The 21,141-nt window shown below is 44.1% G+C and overlaps 1 protein-coding gene across 1 annotated transcript in view; it reads right to left on the bottom strand.

Annotated features, from left to right (window-relative positions):
* LOC126108536 (guanine nucleotide-binding protein subunit beta-2) overlaps nucleotides 1–21,141 on the bottom strand; it is a 170,056-nt gene that overhangs the window by 98,965 nt on the left and 49,950 nt on the right. Inside the window, exon 3 of the mRNA XM_049913821.1 lies at nucleotides 408–553. Coding sequence (XP_049769778.1) covers nucleotides 408–553 — 146 coding nt within the window. The remainder of the gene's footprint in view (nucleotides 1–407; nucleotides 554–21,141) is intronic.

Here is a 21,141-nt window from a genome sequence, read left to right as displayed (position 1 = left end):
TCGAGTAAGTAGAGACTCCAAAATTGATCTACAGCAATTTCAGGTAATTAGCTTCCACCGACAGAGACATCCAATGCGCTAATGAAGAATCTGCACGGGACGACGCTTACGAGAGCTGCACAGGTAGGAGGAAGTCCGACGACACGACCCACCGAGGCGGATCGAGCAAGGTCCGACTTACACTCGCAAATTCCGGGTGGAAATGCTGACCAGTTATACTGTACGTCACATATACCACCCTCTACGGACTCACGGCTAAGCTGAGTAATAACAGTAGAAGCGGGGGGATCTTGCAAGGGGTAACACTGGATGGAGAAGATGGCGGCCACAGAGTGGAGACAACGCGGTCTTTGGGCAGGACGCTACAGTGTGACAGCCAGGTGTCGAGCAGGTGTGGTGCGACTGACCTGCTGTCGCCGCTGTAGTGGACCGAGTTGACTTTGTTGAGGTGTCCCTTGAGCAGCTTCTTGGTGGTGAGTCGGATGCGCGGCAGATCCGACATGTTTCCGCACACCTCCTCGATCTTCGCATCCGCCACCTTCTGCTGCTCATCCTGGCAACACACAACACAGTATAGATTAGATTAGATTAGATTAGATTTACTTCCATTCCAATTGGTCCGTAGTGAGGAGGTCCTCCACGATTGGAACATGTCAGAAAAACAACAATACATGATAAATATTTACAACTCAAATAAATACCATTCCACAGGTCCCAAGTAGAATGATAGTCCTTTTTTAATGAACACTTCATGAAAGAATTATTTTACAAATACTAATGCACTGAATTTAAAATAAAAAAAGTTTATTTATTTATTTATGAGGTAATAAACGTGTAATACAACTACTACAATACTTATTTATATTGAACACATTACTGCACTGAAATGGTGCAGAAGTTAGATTGTACTTACACACACACACACACACACACATACACACACACACACACACACACACACACACACACTTATTTACAATGAACACATCACAGCACTGAAATTGTGCAGAAGTTATATATATATATATATATATATATATATATATATATATATATATATCAGTTGGTTCTACTGAGAAATTCATCAATGGAGTAGAAGGAGTTGGCCAACAATAAATACTTTAGGCTTCTCTTAAACTGAATTTCATTGGTTGTTAAGCTTTTTGTGGCTGCTGGCAAGTTATTAAAAATGTGTGTTCCTGAATAATGCACACACACCTTTTTGTACAAGACTAAGTAACTTTAAATTCTTGTGAAGATTATTGTTATTTCTAGTATTGATTCCATGAATTGACCTGTTGGTTTGAAAAAGTGATATATTTTTAATGACAAATTTCATTAAAGAATAAATATATTGGGCAGCAGTAGTTAGTATCCCTAGTTCCCTAAACAGACTTCTGCAGGATGTTCTTGAGTTCACATCACGTATAACTCTTACTGCACGTTTTTGTGCCAGGAAAACTTTAGATTGGCTTGATGAATTGCCCCAAAAAATAATCGCATATGACATAATGGAATGAAAGTAAGCATAGTATGCCAGCTTTTTCATTTTTATATCCCCTATGTCTGACACAATTCGCATTACAAGTAGAGATTTGTTAGGACGCTTCAGCAGTTCTGTGGTGTGCTCCTGCCAGTTGAATTTATTATCAAGCTGTAATCCCAAGAATTTAACACTGTCCACTTCTTCTATCTTCTTGTCATCGTATGTTGGACATACACTCATGGGACACCCCTTACAAGTTCTGAACTGCATGTAGTGTGTTTTTTCAAAGTTTAGTGATAAGGAATTGGCTAAGAACCAGTGATTAATGTCCAAAAATATTTTATTAGCTCATCTTTCTAAGACTACACTTAATTTGCTATTCATTGCAATGTTTATATCATTGGCGAACAAATTAACCTGGCATCTGGTAATGTTGCTGATGAAAGGTCATTGATATACACAAGAAAAAGTAAGGGCCATAAAATGAAACCTTGCCGAAAATGGAACCTATATCAGCAGGTTGAGGGTTTGGCTATGGGCAACAATCTGGTTATTGAAAAGGCTGTATATGTAAGGATAATTGATCATTTTATATCACACGATTTGCTATCAAATGTACAGTTCGGTTTTAGAAGTCGTTTAACAACTGAAAATGCTATATTCCCTGCCGGCCAGAGTGGCCGAGCGGTTCTAGGCGCTTCAGTCTGGAACCGCGTAACCGCTACAGTCGCAGGGTCGAATCCTGCCTCAGGCATGGATGTATGTGATGTCCTTCGCTTAGTTAGGTTTAAGTAGTTCTAAGTTCTAGGGGACTGATGACCTCAGATGTTAAGTCCTGTAGTGCTCAGAGCCAAGCTATATTCTCTTTTCTCTGTGGGGTGCTGAATGGGTTAAACAATAGGTATCGAGTGCTAGGCATATTTTTTTGATTTAACTAAGGCGTTTGATTGTGTCGATCACAAAATATTGCTCCAGAAGTTGGACCATTACGGAATATGGGGAGTAGCTCACAATTGGTTCACCTCTTACTTTAGCAACAGACAGGAAAAGGTCATTATTCACAATGTTGAGAATGGCTGTGCGGTGGGGTCTGAGTGGGGTACAGTCACATGGGAAGTGCCTCAGGGATCAGTGTTGAGACCACTCCTGTTCCTTATTTATATAACTGATTTAGAGAAAGCTTTTGACAATGTTGATTGGAATACTCTCTTTCATATTCTGAATGCGGCAGGGGTAAAATACAGGGAGAGACAGGCTGTTTACAATTTGTACAAAAACCAGACGGCAATTATAAGAGTCGAGGGACACGAAAGGGAAGCAGTGGTTGGGAAGGGAGTGAGACAGGGTTGTAGCCTCTCCCCGATGTTATTCAATCTGTATATTGAGCAAGCAGTAAAGGAAACAAAAGAAACATTCGGCATAGGTATTAAAATCCATGGAGAAGAAATAAAAACTTTAAGGTTCGCCGATGACATTGTAATTCTGTCAGAGACAGCAAAGGACTTGGAAGAGCAGTTGAACGGAATGGACAGTATCTTGAAAGGAGGATATAAGATGAACATCAACAAAAGCAAAACGAGGATAACGGAAGGTAGTCGAATTAAACCGGGTGATGCTGAGGGAATTAGATTCGGAAATGATACACTTAAAGTAGCAAAGGAGTCAAGCTATTTGGGGAGCAAAATAACTGATGATGGTCGAAGTAGAGAGGATATAAAATGCAGACTGGCAATGGCAACGAAAGCGTTTCTGAAGAAGAGAAATTTGATAAGATCGAGTATAGATTTAAGTTTCAGGAAGCCGTTTCTGAAAGTACTTGTATGGAGTGTAGCCATGTATGGAAGTGAAACGTGTGCGATAAATAGTTTGGACAAGAAGAGAATAGAAGCTTTCGAAATGTGATGTTACAGAAGAATGCTGAAGATTAGATGGGTAGATCACGTAACTAATCAGGAGGTATTGAATAGAATTGGGGAGAGAGGAGTTTGTGGCACAACTTGACTAGAAGAAGGGATCGGTTGGTAGGACATGTTCTGAGGCATCAAGGGATCACCAATTTAGTATTGGAGGGCAACAGGGAGGGTAAAAATCGTAGAGGGAGACCAAGAGATGAATATACTAAGCAGATTCAGAAGGATGTAGGTTGCAGTAGGTACTGGGAGATGAAGCTTGCACAGGATAGAGTAGCGTGGAGAGCTGCATCAAACCAGTCTCAGGACTGAAGACCACAGCAACAACATGCCCTCTAGTATTATGGGTAACTCTAAACTATTTCTGTTTGCTGATGACACTAGCTCAGTACTAAAAGATGTCTTGTGCAACAATGGCCTGGTTTCATATAGTGCAGTTCATGACCTAAGTTCATGGTTTGTAGAAAATAAACTAACGCTAAATCACAGTAAGACTCAGTTTTTAAAGTTTCTAACACACAATTCAACAAACCTGACGTTTTAATTTGACAGAATGGGAATATGATAACTGAAACTGAACAGTTCAAATTTCTAGGTGTTCACATAGTAAACTGTCGTGGAAAGCCCACGTTTAGGATCTTGTTCAAAGACTTAATGCTGCCTTTTTTACCATTCGAACGGTATCTGAAGTGAGAGATCGTTCGACACGAAAATTAGTCTTCTTTACTTATTTTCATTCACTTATGTCGTATGGTACTATACAGGGTGATTCAAAAAGAATACCACAACTTTAGGAATTTAAAACTCTGCAACGACAAAAGGCAGAGCTAAGCACTATCTGTCAGCGAATTAAGGGAGCTATAAAGTTTCATTTAGTTGTACATTTGTCCGCTTGAGGCGCTGTTGACTAGGTGTCAGCGTCAGTTGATGCTAAGATGGCGACCGCTCAACAGAAAGCTTTTTGTGTTATTGAGTACGGCAGAAGTGAATCGACGACAGTTGTTCAGCGTGCATTTCGAACGAAGTATGGTGTTAAACCTCCTGATAGATGGTGTATTAAACGTTGGTATAAACAGTTTACAGAGAATGGGTGTTTGTGTAAAGGGAAAAGTTCTGGATGGCCGAGAACGAGTGATGAAAATGTAGCACGCATCCAGCAAGCATTTGTTCGCAGCCCAGGAAAATCGACTCGCAGAGCTAGCAGAGAGCTGCAAATTCCACAATCAACTGTATGGAGAGTCCTACGAAAAAGGTTAGTTATGAAACCTTATCGTCTGAAATTGGTTCAAGCACTGTCTGCAGATGATAAGATTAAAAGAATCGATTTCTGTGATTTTATCCTTGTTCAAATGGAAACAGATCAATCTTTCGTTTCAAAGATTGTGTTTAGTGATGAAGCAACTTTCCACACTAACGGGAAAGTCAACCGTCGCAATGTCTGTATATGGGGCACTGCGAATCCGCGGGAAACAACTCAGTATGAACGTGACTCGCCTAAGGTGAACGTTTTCTGTGCCATTTCAGCCAATAAAGTTTTTGGTCCCTTTTTATTCGAAGGTGCTACTGTAACTGGACTACAGTATCTGGAGATGTTACAGAATTGGCTGTTCCCTCAGCTCGAACAAGAAGCACAACAATTCATATTTCAGCAGGATGGAGCGCCACCACATTGGCACTTATCTGTCCGTAACTACCTGAACGTCAACTACCCGAGGCGATGGATCAGCCGCCAGGCAGCCCGTGACAGAGCACTTCATCACTGGCCTCCAAGAAGCCCTGATCTTACCCCCTGCGATTTTTTCTTATGGGGGTATGTTAAGGATATGGTGTTTCAGCCACCTCTCCCAGCCACCATTGATGATTTGAAACGAGAAATTACAGCAGCTATCCAAACTGTTACGCCTGATATGCTACAGAGAGTGTGGAACGAGTTGGAGTATCGGGTTGATATTGTTCGAATGTCTGGAGGGGGCCGTATTGAACATCTCTGAACTTGTTTTTGAGTGAAAAACAACCTTTTTAAATACTCTTTGTAATGATGTATAACAGAAGGTTACATTATGTTTCTTTCATTAAATACACATTTTTAAAGTTGTGGTATTCTTTTTGAATCACCCTGTATTTTGGGGTAACTCTTCCCATTCTATAAGAATATTTTTGGCTCAAAAACGGGTGGTTCGGGCAATAAGTGGTGAAGTTCACGAACGTCTTGTTGACCCCTGTTCACGAGTCTGTGTATTTTGACATTGGCGTGTCAGTGTATATATTCGTTACTGTCATTTCTTGTCAGCAATATTAGCTTATTCCCAAGAATAAACAGCTTTAACTAATACTCGGCAGAAATCAAACCGGCATTTGGATCGGATTTCCTTAACTCCTGTGTAGAAAGGTGTGCAGTATACTGCTGCATCCATTTTAAATAAGCTGCCACTCGAATTCAAAAATCTTAGCAGTAATCCATGCGCTTTCAAATCGAAACTGAAGAGTTTCCTCATGGGTCACTCCTTCTATTCTGTTAAGGAGTTCCTTAAAAAATTAAGCTGATCCTTGCTGTATTAAACTTATGGATTAACTTTTTTCGGGTTGATAAACATTTTATTTTTATCTGTTACTACTTTTATGTTGTAATTTCATGTAATGACATGTTCCATGACCTTACAGATTTGCTCCTGAATTTGGTCCTACGGAACTTGACACGTAAATAAATAAATAAACTGCATTAGACATTTTCCTGGATGATTCGGAAATTCTTTTTTTTTCAAAAAAATATCTATTCTTTACACATTTTGTGCTGTGCTCCCCCCCCATACCCCTCCCTTGTTGTCTAACGCTGGATGAGTACACTGTAAGTACTTTCAACTCCTTTTTAGGCAAAAGCTAGCATTTCATGTGTCACAATTTTTGTGAAGTCATAGCTTCTGAACTATGTACCATGCGATTACATAATTGTGTGGGTACATTCATTGGTATATGTGGATACTGTCTACAAAATACACTGACAGAAAAAAAATCACAGCTCTTAGAACAAGTTTTACGACATAAGCGGAAGTTGGTAGGAGTGTTTCTACGAGGGTAAGTCAATTATTATCCGCAATTTAGTTATATTTTTGTTTATGTTGGTGGTACTGTCGTTTTACGTTGATGTCGCATGCTTTGTTTATTTGTTGTTATATCTTTGCAATTTTCAAGCTGCTAGGTTAGTTTCGTTATCGCTGCCGTGTTGTTAATCATGGCTGCTCTGTCGTCTATTTGCACCAAAGAAGAGCAACGTTCAGAGATCCATTTTTTTTTTTTTATTTTTTTTATTTTTTTTTTTTTTTGATCGGAAGGCGTATCAGGGGCGGAAACTCACCGAAGACTTTCGGTACAGTACGGGAACAGTGTTTTGCCACAACGAAGTGTCTACGAATGGGTTGAAAAATTCCGAAATGGTCGCACAAGTGTTACGCACGATCAAGGAGCCGGACGACCGTTTACCGCCACAAATGAAGAAACGACTGAGCGTCCACGTGAAATGATTCTCTTAGACAGACAATTAACTATTGGCGAAGTCTGAATATTAGTCACGGTTCTGCCTACGAAATCATCCACAGCAGACTTGGATTTCATAAACTTTGTGCAAGAAGAGTCCCAAAAAAAAAACCACACAGTCGCATAAACAAACGCGCTTGTGCAAAAAACATTTGGATCGGTATGGTAACGAAGGGGACAACTTACAAGGGAACCTCCCCATCGCACCCCACTCAGATTTAGTTATAATTTGGCACAGTGGATAGGCCTTGAAAAACTGAACACAGATCAATCGAGAAAACAGGAAGAAGTTGTATGCAACTATGAAAAAATAAGCAAAATATACAAACTGAGCAGTGCATGGGCAACACAGGGAATATCAAGGAGGATGTGAGCACAGGAGTGCCGTGGTACCGTGGTTAGCGTGAGCAGCTGCGGAGCGATAGGTTCAAGTCTTCCCTCGAGCGAAAAGTTTACTTACTTTATTTGTGCAAAGTTATGATCTGTCCGTTCGTTCATTCACGTCTCTGTTCACTGTAGTAAGTTTAGTGTCTGTGTTTTGGGACCGCACCGCAAAACCGTGCGATTAGTAGACGAAAGGACGTGCCTCTCCAATGGGAACCGAGAACATTTGATCCAGTAAAACACGTCTTGTATATTCTATACGACACTGGTGACGGCATGTGCGTCACATGACAGGAATATGTTGTCGACCCACCTAACTTGCACACTTGGCGAATGGGTAAAAAGATTCTTCTACCTTGCACGATTTAGGTTTTCTTGTGGATGTGATAATCACTCCCAAAAAAGTGATAAAAGAGTGTGTCACATAAACCGCAACAAATGAATGTAACAGTTTCACAGTCGCACAGTTTTCTCTGTGCTCTGTCAAAACATATGTTTCTAACGTTTTCAAATTTTTCCGTGTAACCGTCAAATCCTGCATATGTCCAAGGAAATCTGAACATGTCCTGGAATTTTGGACAGTGAAGTTGATTATGTGTGAGTGGCTGAACTCTGATAATTGTCTGAAAATAAAACTTTTCTCTCGAGGAAAGACTTGAACCAAGGACCTCTCGTTCCGCAGCTGCTCACGCTAACCATGGGACCACGGCGCTCCTCAGCTCACACTATCCTAAATGTTACCTATCTTGCGCATGGACTACTCAGTTTGTATATTTTGCTTATTTTTTTCATAGTTCCACGCAACTTCTTACTGTTTTCTCGATTGATCTGTGTTCAGTTTTTCAAGGCCTATCCACTGTGCCAACTTATAACTAAATCTGAGGGGGGATGCGATGGGGAGGTTCCCTTGTTAGACAGGATCATTGCTGGTGACGAAACATGGATCCATCATTACGAGCCGGAGAGTAAACGGCAGAGTATGGAATGGAAACATCCAAATTCGCCGTGCAAGAAAAAGTTCAAGAGCCAAGGGTCCGCAGGAAAACTGATGCTTACGGTTTTTTGGGACGCACAAGGTCGAGCACTGTAACATTATGGGGAGAGGGTCACAACAATAAACAGTGTACGCTACCGTGAGATGCTTACTGCCAGGCTGAAGCCTGCAATTCGCAGCAAACGCCGAGGATTGCTGTCAAAAGGTGTTGTGTTGTATGACAATGCCCGTCCGCATATTGCTGCCCACACTGCTGAAACGCTCCAGAAACTCAAATTTGAAGTACTGGGTCATCCTCCGTATAGTCCCGATCTCGTCCTTTCTATCACTTCTTGGTTCCACTCAAACAGTCATTAAGGGGCCGTCGGTTTGCCTCGGACGGCGCATTCCTGGTTCGCAGGTCATCCGAGAACCTTCTCTTTTCAGGGCATCAGGAAGCTTGTTCAACGATGGACCAAGTGCGTTGAAACGCAAGGAGACTACACTCCTGGAAATGGAAAAAAGAACACATTGACACCGGTGTGTCAGACCCACCATACTTGCTCCGGACACTGCGAGAGGGCTGTACAAGCAATGATCACACGCACGGCACAGCGGACACACCAGGAACCGCGGTGTTGGCCGTCGAATGGCGCTAGCTGCGCAGCATTTGTGCACCGCCGCCGTCAGTGTCAGCCAGTTTGCCGTGGCGTACGGAGCTCCATCGCAGTCTTTAACACTGGTAGCATGCCGCGACAGCGTGGACGTGAACCGTATGTGCAGTTGACGGACTTTGAGCGAGGGCGTATAGTGGGCATGCGGGAGGCCGGGTGGACGTACCGCCGAATTGCTCAACACGTGGGGCGTGAGGTCTCCACAGTACATCGATGTTGTCGCCAGTGGTCGGCGGAAGGTGCACGTGCCCGTCGACCTGGGACCGGACCGCAGCGACGCACGGATGCACGCCAAGACCGTAGGATCCTACGCAGTGCCGTAGGGGACCGCACCGCCACTTCCCAGCAAATTAGGGACACTGTTGCTCCTGGGGTATCGGCGAGGACCAGTCGCAACCGTCTCCATGAAGCTGGGCTACGATCCCGCACACCGTTAGGCCGTCTTCCGCTCACGCCCCAACATCGTGCAGCCCGCCTCCAGTGGTGTCGCGACAGGCGTGAATGGAGGGACGAATGGAGACGTGTCGTCTTCAGCGATGACAGTCGCTTCTGCCTTGGTGCCAATGATGGTCGTATGCGTGTTTGGCGCCGTGCAGGTGAGCGCCACAATCAGGACTGCATACGACCGAGGCACACAGGGCCAACACCCGGCATCATGGTGTGGGGAGCGATCTCCTACACTGGCCGTACACCACTGGTGATCGTCGAGGGGACACTGAATAGTGCACGGTACATCCAAACCGTCATCGAACCCATCGTTCTACCATTCCTAGACTGGCAAGGGAACTTGCTGTTCCAACAGGACAATGCACGTCCGCATGTATCCCGTGCCACCCAACGTGCTCTAGAAGGTGTAAGTCAACTACCCTGGCCAGCAAGATCTCCGGATCTGTCCCCCATTGAGCATGTTTGGGACTGGATGAAGCGTCGTCTCACGCGGTCTGCACGTCCAGCACGAACGCTGGTCCAACTGAGGCGCCAGGTGGAAATGGCATGGCAAGCCGTTCCACAGGACTACATCCAGCATCTCTACGATCGTCTCCATGGGAGAATAGCAGCCTGCATTGCTGCGAAAGGTGGATACACACTGTACTAGTGCCGACATTGTGCATGCTCTGTTGCCTGTGTCTATGTGCCTGTGGTTCTGTCAGTGTGATCATGTGATGTATCTGACCCCAGGAATGTGTCAATAAAGTTTCCCCTTCCTGGGACAATGAATTCACGGTGTTGTTATTTCAATTTCCAGGAGTGTACATGCTGTAACAGTCGTGAGCGTTAGATGTCTTTGGCATTGGACATGATTATTATTATTATTATTCTTGATTGTTATAATTATTTTTTGATTGTTATAATTATCATTGTACTACTTTTATAATCTCTATTTTTTTCTTTAACATTAATACTGTATAACATGTTATATGTCCTTAATGTTCAGTAGAAACTGAAATTTTGTTGAATCTGGGTATGCCTGGTTAGGTGTAAGAGAGGGCCTGAAGGCCCTAATCTTGCCAGGTAAAATAAATGCATAAATAAGTAAATAAATGAGTTGATGTTAGTGAAGAACGCCTTTAAGATGACAAAGATGCCATTATCAATACCTCACTGAGTTTTAGCGAGATCATGTAATGATCAACGAGAAGTTGCATGTTTCTTCTGCGCTATTTCAAAAAGACTTGAGACGCATTCTCTGAAAATTATTTCGAGCAGTTAGTTCATAAGCCCACGCGAATAGTAAACGGTTGTGAAAACACACTTGACCTCTTAGCTACAAATAATCCTGAGTTAATAACCAGCATCAAAATCGATATAGGGATAAGTGAACACACGGTTGTCGTAGGGAGACTGAATATTATAATCCCTAAATCCTCGAAAAATTAGCGAAAAATATACCTATCCAGAAAAGCAGATAAAAATTCACTCGACGCCTTCCTGAGAGACAATCTCCAGTCATTCCAAATTAATAATATAAGTGTGCACCAGGTGTGGCTTAAATTAAAAAAAAATGGTGTCGGCACCAATTGAGACGTTTATACCACATAAACTAACAAACGACGGAGCTGATCCTCCTTGGTACACAAAACGGGTCAGATCACTCTTGCAGAAACCTCGAAACAAACGTGCCAAATTTAAACAGACTCAAAATCCCCAAGATTGGCGAACCTTCACACAAGCTCGAAACTTAGCGCGGAGTTCAATGAGAGACGCCTACAACAGTTTCCACAACGAAACTTTGTCTCTTAACCAGGCAGAAAATACGAAGAGATTCTGGTCGTATGTGAAGTATGTTAGCGGCAAGAAACAATCAATGCCTTCTCTGCGTGATAGCCATGGAGATACTATCGAAGACAGTGCTGCCAAAGCAGAGTTACTAAACACAGCCTTCCGGAATGCCTTCACAAAAGAAGACGAAATAAATATTTCAGAATTCGAATCGAGGACAGCTGCCAACATGAGTAACGTAGAAGCAAATATCTTCGGAGTAGTGAAGCAACTCAAATCACTGAATAAAAGCAAGTCTTTAGGACCAGACTGTATACCAATTAGGTTCCTTTCGGAGTATGTTGATGCATTAGCTCCATGCTTGACAATCATATACAACCGTTCGCTCGACGAAAGATCCGTACTCAAAGACTGGAAAGTTGCACAGGTCACAGCAGTATTCAAGAAAGGTAATAGGAGTAATCCATTAAATTGCAGGCCCATATCGTTAACGTCGATATGCAGCACGATTTTAGAATATATATTATGTTCGAACATTATGAATTACCTCAAAGAAAACGGCATATTGACACACAGTCAACATGGGTTTAGAAAAAAATTGTTCCTGTGAAACAGAACTAGCTCTTTATTCACATGAAGTGCTGAGTGCTATTCACAAGGGATTTCAGATCGATTCCGTATTCCTGGATTTCCGAAAGGATTTTGACACTGTACCACACAAGCGGCTCGTACTGAAATTGCGTGCTTATGGAATATCGTCTCAGTTATGTGACTGGATCTGTGATTTCCTGACAAAGAGGTCACAGTTCGTAGTAACTGACGGAAAGTCATCGAGTTAAACACAAGTGATTTCTGGCGTTCCTTATCTACTGGGTGATCAAAAAGTCAGTATAAATTTGAAAACGTAATAAACCACGGAATAATGTAGATAGAGAGGTATAAATTGACACACATGCTTGGAATGACATGGGGTTTTATTAGAACCAAAAAAAATGAAAGGTCACAAAATGTCCGACAGATGGCGCTGGACAGCAAAACTGCTACCGTGACGGGTGAGAGGTACGCCAATATGTTACAGAATCGCATCATCCCCAGCCTGGCTGATAAACACCTGCTGGAACGTACGATGTTTATGCAGGATGGCGCTCCACGCCATATTGCTAGACGCGTGGAAGATCTCTTGTGCGCGTCGTTTGGTGATGATCGTGTGCTCAGCCGCCACTTTCGTCTTGCTCGGCCTCCCAGGTCCCCAGACCTCAGTCCGTGCGATTATTGGCTTTAGGGTAACCTGAAGTCGCAAGTGTATCGTGATCGACCGACATCTCTAGGGATGCTGAAAGACAACATCCGACGCCAATACCTCACCATAACTCCGGACATGCTTTACAGTGCTGTTCACAACATTGTTCCTCGACTACAGCTATTTTTGAGGAATGATGGTGGACATATTGAGCATTTCCTGTAAAGAACATCATCTTTGCTTTGTGTTACTTTGTTATGCTAATTATTGCTATTCTGATCAAATGAAGCGCGATCTGTCGGACATTATTTGAACTTTTGTATTTTTTTGGTTCTAATAAAACCCCATGTCATTCCAAGCATGTGTGTCAATTTTTACCTCTCTATCTACATTATTCCGTGATTTATTCATTTTTCAAATTTATACTGACTTTTTGATCAACCGGTATATAAACGATTTGGGAGACAATCTGAGCAGCCGTCTTCGGTTGTTTGCAGATGACGCTGTCGTTTATCAGCTAATAAAGTCATTAGAAGATCAAAACAAACTGCAAGAAGATTTAGAAAAGATATCTGAATGGTGAAAAAAGTGGCAGTTGACCCTAAATAACGAAAAGTGTGAGGTCACCCACATGAGTGCTAAAATGAACTCGTTAAACTTCGGTTACACGATAAATGAGTCTAATCTAAAAGTCGTAAATTCAACTAAATACCTACGTATTAGAATTACGAACAGCTTAAATTGGAAGGAACACATAGAAAATGTTGTGGGGAAGGCTAACCAAAGGCTGCGTTTTATTGGCAGGATACTTAGGAAATGAAACAGATCTACTAAGGAGACTGCCTACACTACGCTTGTCCGTCCTCTTTTTAGAATACTGCTGCGCGGTATGGGGTCCTTACCAGGTAGGACTGACAGAGTACATCGAAAAAGTTCAAAGAAAGGCAGCACCTTTTGCATTATCGCGAAATATGGGAGAGAGTGTCACAGAAATGATACAGGATTTGGGCTGGGAATCATTAAAAGAAAGGCGTTTTTCGTTGCGACGGAATCTTCTCACGAAATTCCAATCACCAACTTTGTCCTCCGAATGCGAAAATATTTTGTTGACACCGACCTACATAGGCAGGAACGATCACCACGATAGAATAAGGGAAATCAGAGCTCGTGCGGAAAGATATAGGTGTTTGTTCTTTCCAAGCGCTATACGAGATTGGAATAATAGAGAATTGTGAAGGTGGTTCGATGAACCCTCTGCCAGGCGCTTAAATGTTAATTGCGGTCTATCCATGTAGATGTAGATGTAGAATGTAGGCACCGTAGATGACTGCTGGTAGCAGCGGCCACGAGAATGTACGGTTGCAAGAAGTCTGGCCTTGTCGTATTACCGAGAGGGAAGACTGTCATGATCAGCGAATAGCTCTGGCGCATCCTACTGCAGCTGCAGCAGCAGTCTGAACAGCAGTTGGGTGAGCTGTGGTAAAATTTGCTGCTTTGAAGAGCGCGCCGCAGCGCGTAGTGTGAAGCAGTCGCCCTTGGTTTCTGGCCGTGGCGCCGCTACGGCAATCGCTGCGTTGGTGTCTCCCTCTGGTGGGAAAGGGGAAAGGTTGCCTGTTCACGTGCACTTAAGGGGCGCCATGAGCTCGCCAAGGGATCAGTTGGTCAGTCTGGGTGAGTCTGGAGTCAGTCGGGGGTCAGTCTCTCGTCCCCAGCTTGCTAGTCTCTCTCGTCCGAATTTGTGAAGCAGTTAGAGTCTGTCTGTCGTCGGAGTGCTAGTATGTCTGTCGTTTGGATCAAACTTTAAAGCCAGAAAATGAGTCTTGCCACTCCGCCAGTAAGAGAACTCAGCGAGTGCTCGCCCGGTCGGGGCTGAGTTCCTGCATCTGAGTCTGCGTGTTAGGCCGCCAGTCTGCTCGAGTTCCTCGGGCAATGGTCATTGGCGGTTGGATCGGTCGGTTGGTCGGTCGGGCACTGAGACACGGGATGACTCGTCCGCCTGGAGCGTCGGCGCTTGTGAGGTCGCCACGTGAGTCCAGTGGGCCGCGCCGTATAGCGAGAGGTAGTGGCTTCGCGGCCGACGCGAGAGCAACAGGAGTCAACCCACGACATCGGTCTGGCCGGTGCGAGCTGTGACGCCGTGAGACGGGAGATCAGCGCGCCTTCCTGCGTCCGTTGAAGCGGCTGGCAGCGGACGGTTCGGGAGAGCGTTTTGGGGGTGCTGCGCCAGGTCTTCGCCAGAAATCGCAGTTTATTAGAAGTTAAGTGACTGGAGATATGTTGTTTCATTTACTTGTTAACTTCAACTTGTTTTCTTGGTGAGGTCATCAGCCGCTTTGTTTTGGGGTCGGCCCACCATTCTTCTCCGTTTGTCCACCGCCGGGAAGGTGGTTACTTGCGAATTGGGTGGTCCGTTTTTCCCTTGTGGAGTTGGAGAGGGTTAGACCAATCTGCGGTTCGGGTTGTTCGGTAATCCTCCTGTCAATCTGCCATACGTTAATAGCTGCCTCTGTCATGTTTGTCGGATTCGGTGTTAACGAATTTATAGAATTAAGGTGTAAAGGCCGAATTCCTGAAATATATTTTTATGTTGCCTATCATCTTGCGAGGCGGTAAATGTGTAATGTAGGGCATGTTGTACATTTTATGTAGGTCTGAATTTCATGGGTTTCATTTAAATAGCCATATTTATAAAGTTGCCGCCCTTCCACCGTAAGAGTCCTATTAAAAACAAATTGCACTTTCGGTGGCAAATAATTTCTTAGTGTGAGTATTTGTACCATTTCGGGGTGCATAGTTAATGTGTTTGTGTGAGTTGTTAAAGTTTTTAGTTTAAAGTAATCTGGTGTGTTGCAGATTTGCACCAGTGTAGTTTTTCGGAGGTCGTTGTGAGCGGTCGTGACTACGGCCGTGTTGAAAGGGAGCGGCAAGATTCTCAGCCCTAAGGCTCATACGGTAAATATTGTTCTTTCTGCCTTTAAATAAAATTGTGACTTGATATTTCGAGGGTGCTTTTCTGCTTATAAATCTTAAATCTGTTTTGAAAAGGCTTTTATGAATAAAATTCCCATTTGTTAAAGATAATTTCATTTTCATCAGTTACTCCCTGCCAACTACTTCCACGCTCACCTAGTGTGATTAAATGTGTTAATGTTCTTGGAGAATCGCTAGTGAATAAAGTAAATTCTTTAAGAAAAGGTTTTAAAGTTTAAAATTCACGGTTCATACTTGTAAAAAGAAACTAACAATGTGGAGTGACAACTGCTGTGGACAGAACAAAAACAAGATGATGATGTTTCTGTTGGTTTACCTTACAGCAAAAGGTTACTTTGCGGAAATAGAACACAAATTTTTGGTGAAAGGACACTATTTTATGTCTTGCGATCGGGATTTTGTTGACAATGAGAAACGAAAGAGGCTAACTGTGTGTGAAGTTCCAAAATATTTAGATCGCCTCACCATTCACAGTGACTATTGCGCAAGAAACAGATTTTAATGACTTTAAGTCACCTCCTATAAAATATATGAATCTCACCTATGTGCATATTTCCAAAGCACAGTGGATGAGACTGACCGCTGAACGGCCTGGGGTACTGCAAGTTCGGTCTACTCTTAGTGAAATTGAGTAGTTCAAGGAATATTACGTATTGAAGAGAAACGTGAAGCCTTCTGATCTTCAACACGTCCAGCTGGAAACACTACACTGTGAATGTAAGCAGTGTGAAGAAAAGAGAAGGGATTTAGCTAAAGCGATACCATTTGTAAAGGGGGGGAATAAGTGGTTTTACGAGAAACTTGTGAAGTGAGTGAAAATGGACATGATGGCGCGTGTATTGTTATTTATGTTAAACCCATTGCAAACAGAACCATTAATTTTCTTCAAACTTTGTATCATTTTGTTCTCAGATCCATTAAGGAGGAGGAGGGGATTACTGTTTAACGTCCCGTCAACAACGAGGTCAGCCGGCCGGAGTGGCCGTGCGGTTCTAGGCGCTACAGTCTGGAACCGAGCGACCCCTATGGTCGCAGGTTCGAATCCTGCCTCGGGCATGGATGTGTGTGATGTCCTTAGGTTTAATTAGTTCTAAGTTCTAGGCGACTGATGACCTCAGAAGTTTAGTCGCATTGTGCTCAGAGCCATTTGAACAACGAGGTCATTAGAGACGGAGCACAAGCTCGGATTAGGGAAGGATGGGGAAGGAAATCGACCGTGCCCTTTCTAAGGAACCATCCCGGCATTTGCCTGGAGCGATTTAGGGAAATCACGGAAAACCTAAATCAGGATGGCCGGACGCGGGATTGAACCGTCGTCCTCCCGAATGCGAGTCCAGTGTGCTAACCACTGCGACACCTTGCTCGGTCAAATCCATTAACATAGAACAAAAACACATATGTGACAAGAACTTTTATACTGCTTTTGATGACGTGCTTTACACATTTTGTCGATTATCTCTAAATCAGTTGTTTGGTGCTAGGCCCATTACTTATTTACATGTCACAGTTACGGCTCCAGTGAGTGTCAGACGATCGGTATTCGACCGGCGATTAATGGAAATGTGTCGGTTCTTAGGTTGAATCACATTTCAGTAACACGAGACCGATAGTTTTCTCCACAAACGTCGTCATTCAAGTGAAAGGCGGCTCGGAACGTGCAGCGAGCGACTAACGCAGACTGGTGGAAGGAGTGTTGTGCTATGCAAGACATTCTGCTGCCCTATCATGGGACCTGTGGTAGTACGAGGTGCATTCAAGTTCTAAGGCCTCCGATTTTTTTTTCTCTGGACTGGAAAGAGACATGCGCATTGTTTTAAAATGAGGCCGCATTCATTGTCAATACGTCCCAGAGATGGCAGCAGCCGTGTTCATTGTCAATACGTCCCAGAGATGGCAGCACCGTACGGCACATGGAATTTTACCGCCAGCGGCGAGAATGAGAACTGTTTTAAATACTTAAAATGGCGACGTTCTCCTTACTTGAACAGCATGCAATCATTCGTTTTCTGAATTTGCGTGGTGTGAAACCAATTGAAATTCATCGACAGTTGAAGGAGACATGTGGTGATGGAGTTGTGGATGTGTCGAAAGTGCGTTCATGGGTGCAACAGTTTAATGAAGGCAGAACGTCGTGTGACAACAATCCGAAACAACCTCGGGCTCGCATGAGCCAGTCTGACGACACGATCGAGAAAGTGGAGAGAATTGTTTTGGGGGATCGCCGAATGACTGTCGAACAGATCGCCTCCAAAGTTGGCATTTCTGTGGGTTCTGTGCACACAATCCTGCATGACGGCCTGAAAATGCGAAAAGTGTCATCCAGGTGAGTGCCACGAATGCTGACGGACGACCACACGGCTGCCCGTGTGCGTTGCCGAGCAATGTTGACGTGCAACGACAGTTTGAATGGGACTTTCTTTTCGTCGGTTGTGACAATGGATGAGACGTGGATGCCATATTTCAATCCAGAAACAAAGCGCCAGTCAGCTCAATGGAAGCACGCAGATTCACCGCCACCAACAAAATTTCGGGTAACCGCCAATGCTGAAAAAATTATGGTGTTCATGTTCTGGGACAGCGAGGGCGTAATCCTTACCCATTGCGTTCCAAAGGGTACTACGGTAACAGGTGCATCCTACGAAAATGTTTTGAAGAACAAATTCCCTCCTGCACTGCAACAAAAACGTCCGGGAAGGGGTGCGCGTGTGCTGTTTCACCGAGACAACGCACCCGCACATCGAGCTAACGTTACGCAACAGTTTCTTCACCAGCCGTACTGCTATTGCCTCAGCGATTTTCCAGTGGTCAAAACAGACTCCTAAAGAACCCTTCGCCGCTGCCATGGAATCATGGCGTCAGCGTTGTGAAAAATGTGTACGTCTGCAGGGCGATTACGTCGAGAAGTAACGCCAGTTTCATTGATGTCGGGTGAGTAGTTAATTAGAAAAAAAATCGGAGGCCTTAGAACTTGAATGCACCTCGTAATCGAAGACAGGCTGACAACTGTGAGCTACCTGTATCCCTACATACTCGACGTCTTTCCCGAAAGCGATTTCATTTTTGACCAGTACAACTGTCCATGCATCTGAACCAGAGCAGTCCTACAGTGGTTTGAGGAGCATTAAAGTAAACTCTCGTTGATATCTCGACGACCAAATTCCCGTAATGTAAGTCCTACAGACCCATCTGGATCGCTGCCGGGCGCCATCACCACGTACGCAAATCAGCGGCCAGTTGTTAACGCGAATTACATGACTTGTGCGTAGTCGTCTAAAGCCACATACCTCTGCAAACCTATCAGCAAACTGCCGTATCCCTGATACATAGAATCAGTGATTTATTTCGTTCCACACCACGGACAAACAAGTTATTAAGCAGGTGCTCATAATGTTTCGGTTTATGAGGATATAGGCGGTCTCAAGAACGGTGTCAACTTGAGGACAGTATTGTAGAAAGAGACGAGGGAATAGATGAAGATGAGTAGGGAAATGTGACAGTGCGAGAAAAATTTGGGAGGCGCTGAAAAATGTGAGAGGAAACAAGGCTCCTCAAAATTATTTATATCCTTGATAAGGAAAGGGAGACCTGCGTTTATAGCATTTGAAGATGCAGAGAAAGCTCACTGGACTACTTTATTTGAAATTTTGAAGGCAGCAGTTTAATACGATGCAGGGAGCGAGTAGCTATTTACAACTTGTCCAGAAACCGGACTGCAGTTATAAGAGAGGAAGGAACCAAAAAGGGAAGCAGTGGAAGGAGGAGAAATATGAGCTTTGCGTTTTTCCAATGACACTGTAATTCTGTCAGAGACGGCAAAGGACTTCGAGAGGGCAGCTGCATGGAATGGAGTTTGTCTTGAACACAGGATATAAAATGAACGTCAACAAAAGTAAAACGAGGTTAATGGAATGTAGTAGAATTAAATCAGGTAACGCCGAGAGAATTAAATTTGAAAATGACACACTAAAAATACACTGAAGAGCCAAAGAACCTGACACCAGCCTAAAATCGTGTAGGGCCCCTGCGATCACGCTGAAGTGTCGCAACACGACGTGGCATCGACTCGAAGTATTGCTCGAGGGAATTGCCACCATGAATCCTGCAGGGCTGTCCATAAATCCGCAAGAGCACGAGGGGATGGAAATCTCTTCTGACTAGCACGTTGGAAGGCATACCAGATACGCTCAATAATGTCCATGTCTGCGGAGTTTGATGGCCTGCGGAAGTGTTTAAACTCAGAAGAGTGTTGCTGGAGCTACTCTGCAGCAATTCTGGACGTGTGGGGCGTCGCATTGTCCTGCTGGAATTGGCCAAGTCCGTCGGAATGCACAGTGAACACGAATGAATGCACGTGATCAGACAGGATGCTTACGTACTTTTCACCTGTCAGAGTCGTATCGAAACATACCACGGCTCCCACATCACTCCAACTACACAAGCCCCAGACTATTACAGAGCCTCCACCAGCTTGAACAGTCCCCTGCTGCATTGCAGATTCCATGCATTCATGAGGTTATCTCCATATCCGTACATGTCCATCGCTCAGTACAATTTGAAACGATACTCGTCCGACCAGGGAACATGTTTCCAGTGATCAACAGTCCAATGTTGGTGTTGACAGGCCGCGGTGAGGCATAAAGCTTTGTGTCGTGCAGTCATCAGGGGCACACAAGTGGGCCTTCGGCTCCAAAAGCCCATATGGATGATGTTTCGTTGAATGGTTTGGACACTGACATTTGCCGATGGCCCAGCATTGTCATTTGTCGTTGGTCGCGTACTTGCAGGATCTGTTTCCGGTCGCAGCTATGTCGGAGATTTTAAGATTTACTGGATTCCTGATATTCACGGTTCACTCGTGAAACGGTAATATGGGAAAATACCCATTTCATCACTACCTCGGAGATGCTATGTCTTATCGCTCGTGCACCGACTATAACAACACTTTCAGACTCACTTAAATCTTGATGCGCTGCCATTGTAGATGCCGTAACCGACGTAACAACTACGCTAGACACTTGTCTTATATAGGTGCTGCGGATTGCAGCATCGTATTCTGCCTCTTTACATATCTCTGTATTTGAATACGCATGCCTGTACCATTTTCTTTGGCGCTTCAGTGTAGAAGAGGAGTTTCGCTACTTCAGCAGCTAAATAATTGATGATGGCCAAAGTAGTTGTTGTGGACTGACAAGACAGCCAGTCCACAGTGACGGGTAACCGAAATGCACGCGTACACACACGCCGGCTGGCGTGAGGTCTGAAACAGGATACGTGATGAATGCTATATTGAAAAGTACGTAGCTGCGTTAATACTTAACTTTAATTCATCCTTGTGGTACATCGCTATTGTTAATACAAGTGAGACTCTCTCCAGATATGGTTAATGGCGCCTTGCTAGGTCGTAACCATGGACTTAGCTGAAGGCTATTTTAACTGTCTCTCGGCAAATGAGAGAAAGGCTTCGTCAGTGTAGTCGCTAGCAAAGTCGTCGTACAACTGGGGCGAGTGCTAGTCCATCTTTCTAGACCTGCCGTGCGGTGGCGCTCGGTCTGCGATTACTGACAGTGGCGACACGCGGGTCCGACGTGTACTAATGGACCGCGGCCGATTTAAAGCTACCACCTAGCAAGTGTGGTGTCTGGCGGTGACACCACAGTAGTGAGGATGTAAAATGCAGAAAGACGATTAAAAGAAAAACGGCCTTGCCACAGAGGATACACCGGTTCCCGTGA

Source organism: Schistocerca cancellata, chromosome 11 (genome assembly GCF_023864275.1).
Source record: "Schistocerca cancellata isolate TAMUIC-IGC-003103 chromosome 11, iqSchCanc2.1, whole genome shotgun sequence".
Taxonomy (NCBI): domain Eukaryota; kingdom Metazoa; phylum Arthropoda; class Insecta; order Orthoptera; family Acrididae; genus Schistocerca; species Schistocerca cancellata.
The sequence above is the reverse complement of the archived record's forward strand: the minus strand, read 5'-3'. Positions and strand labels throughout refer to the sequence as shown.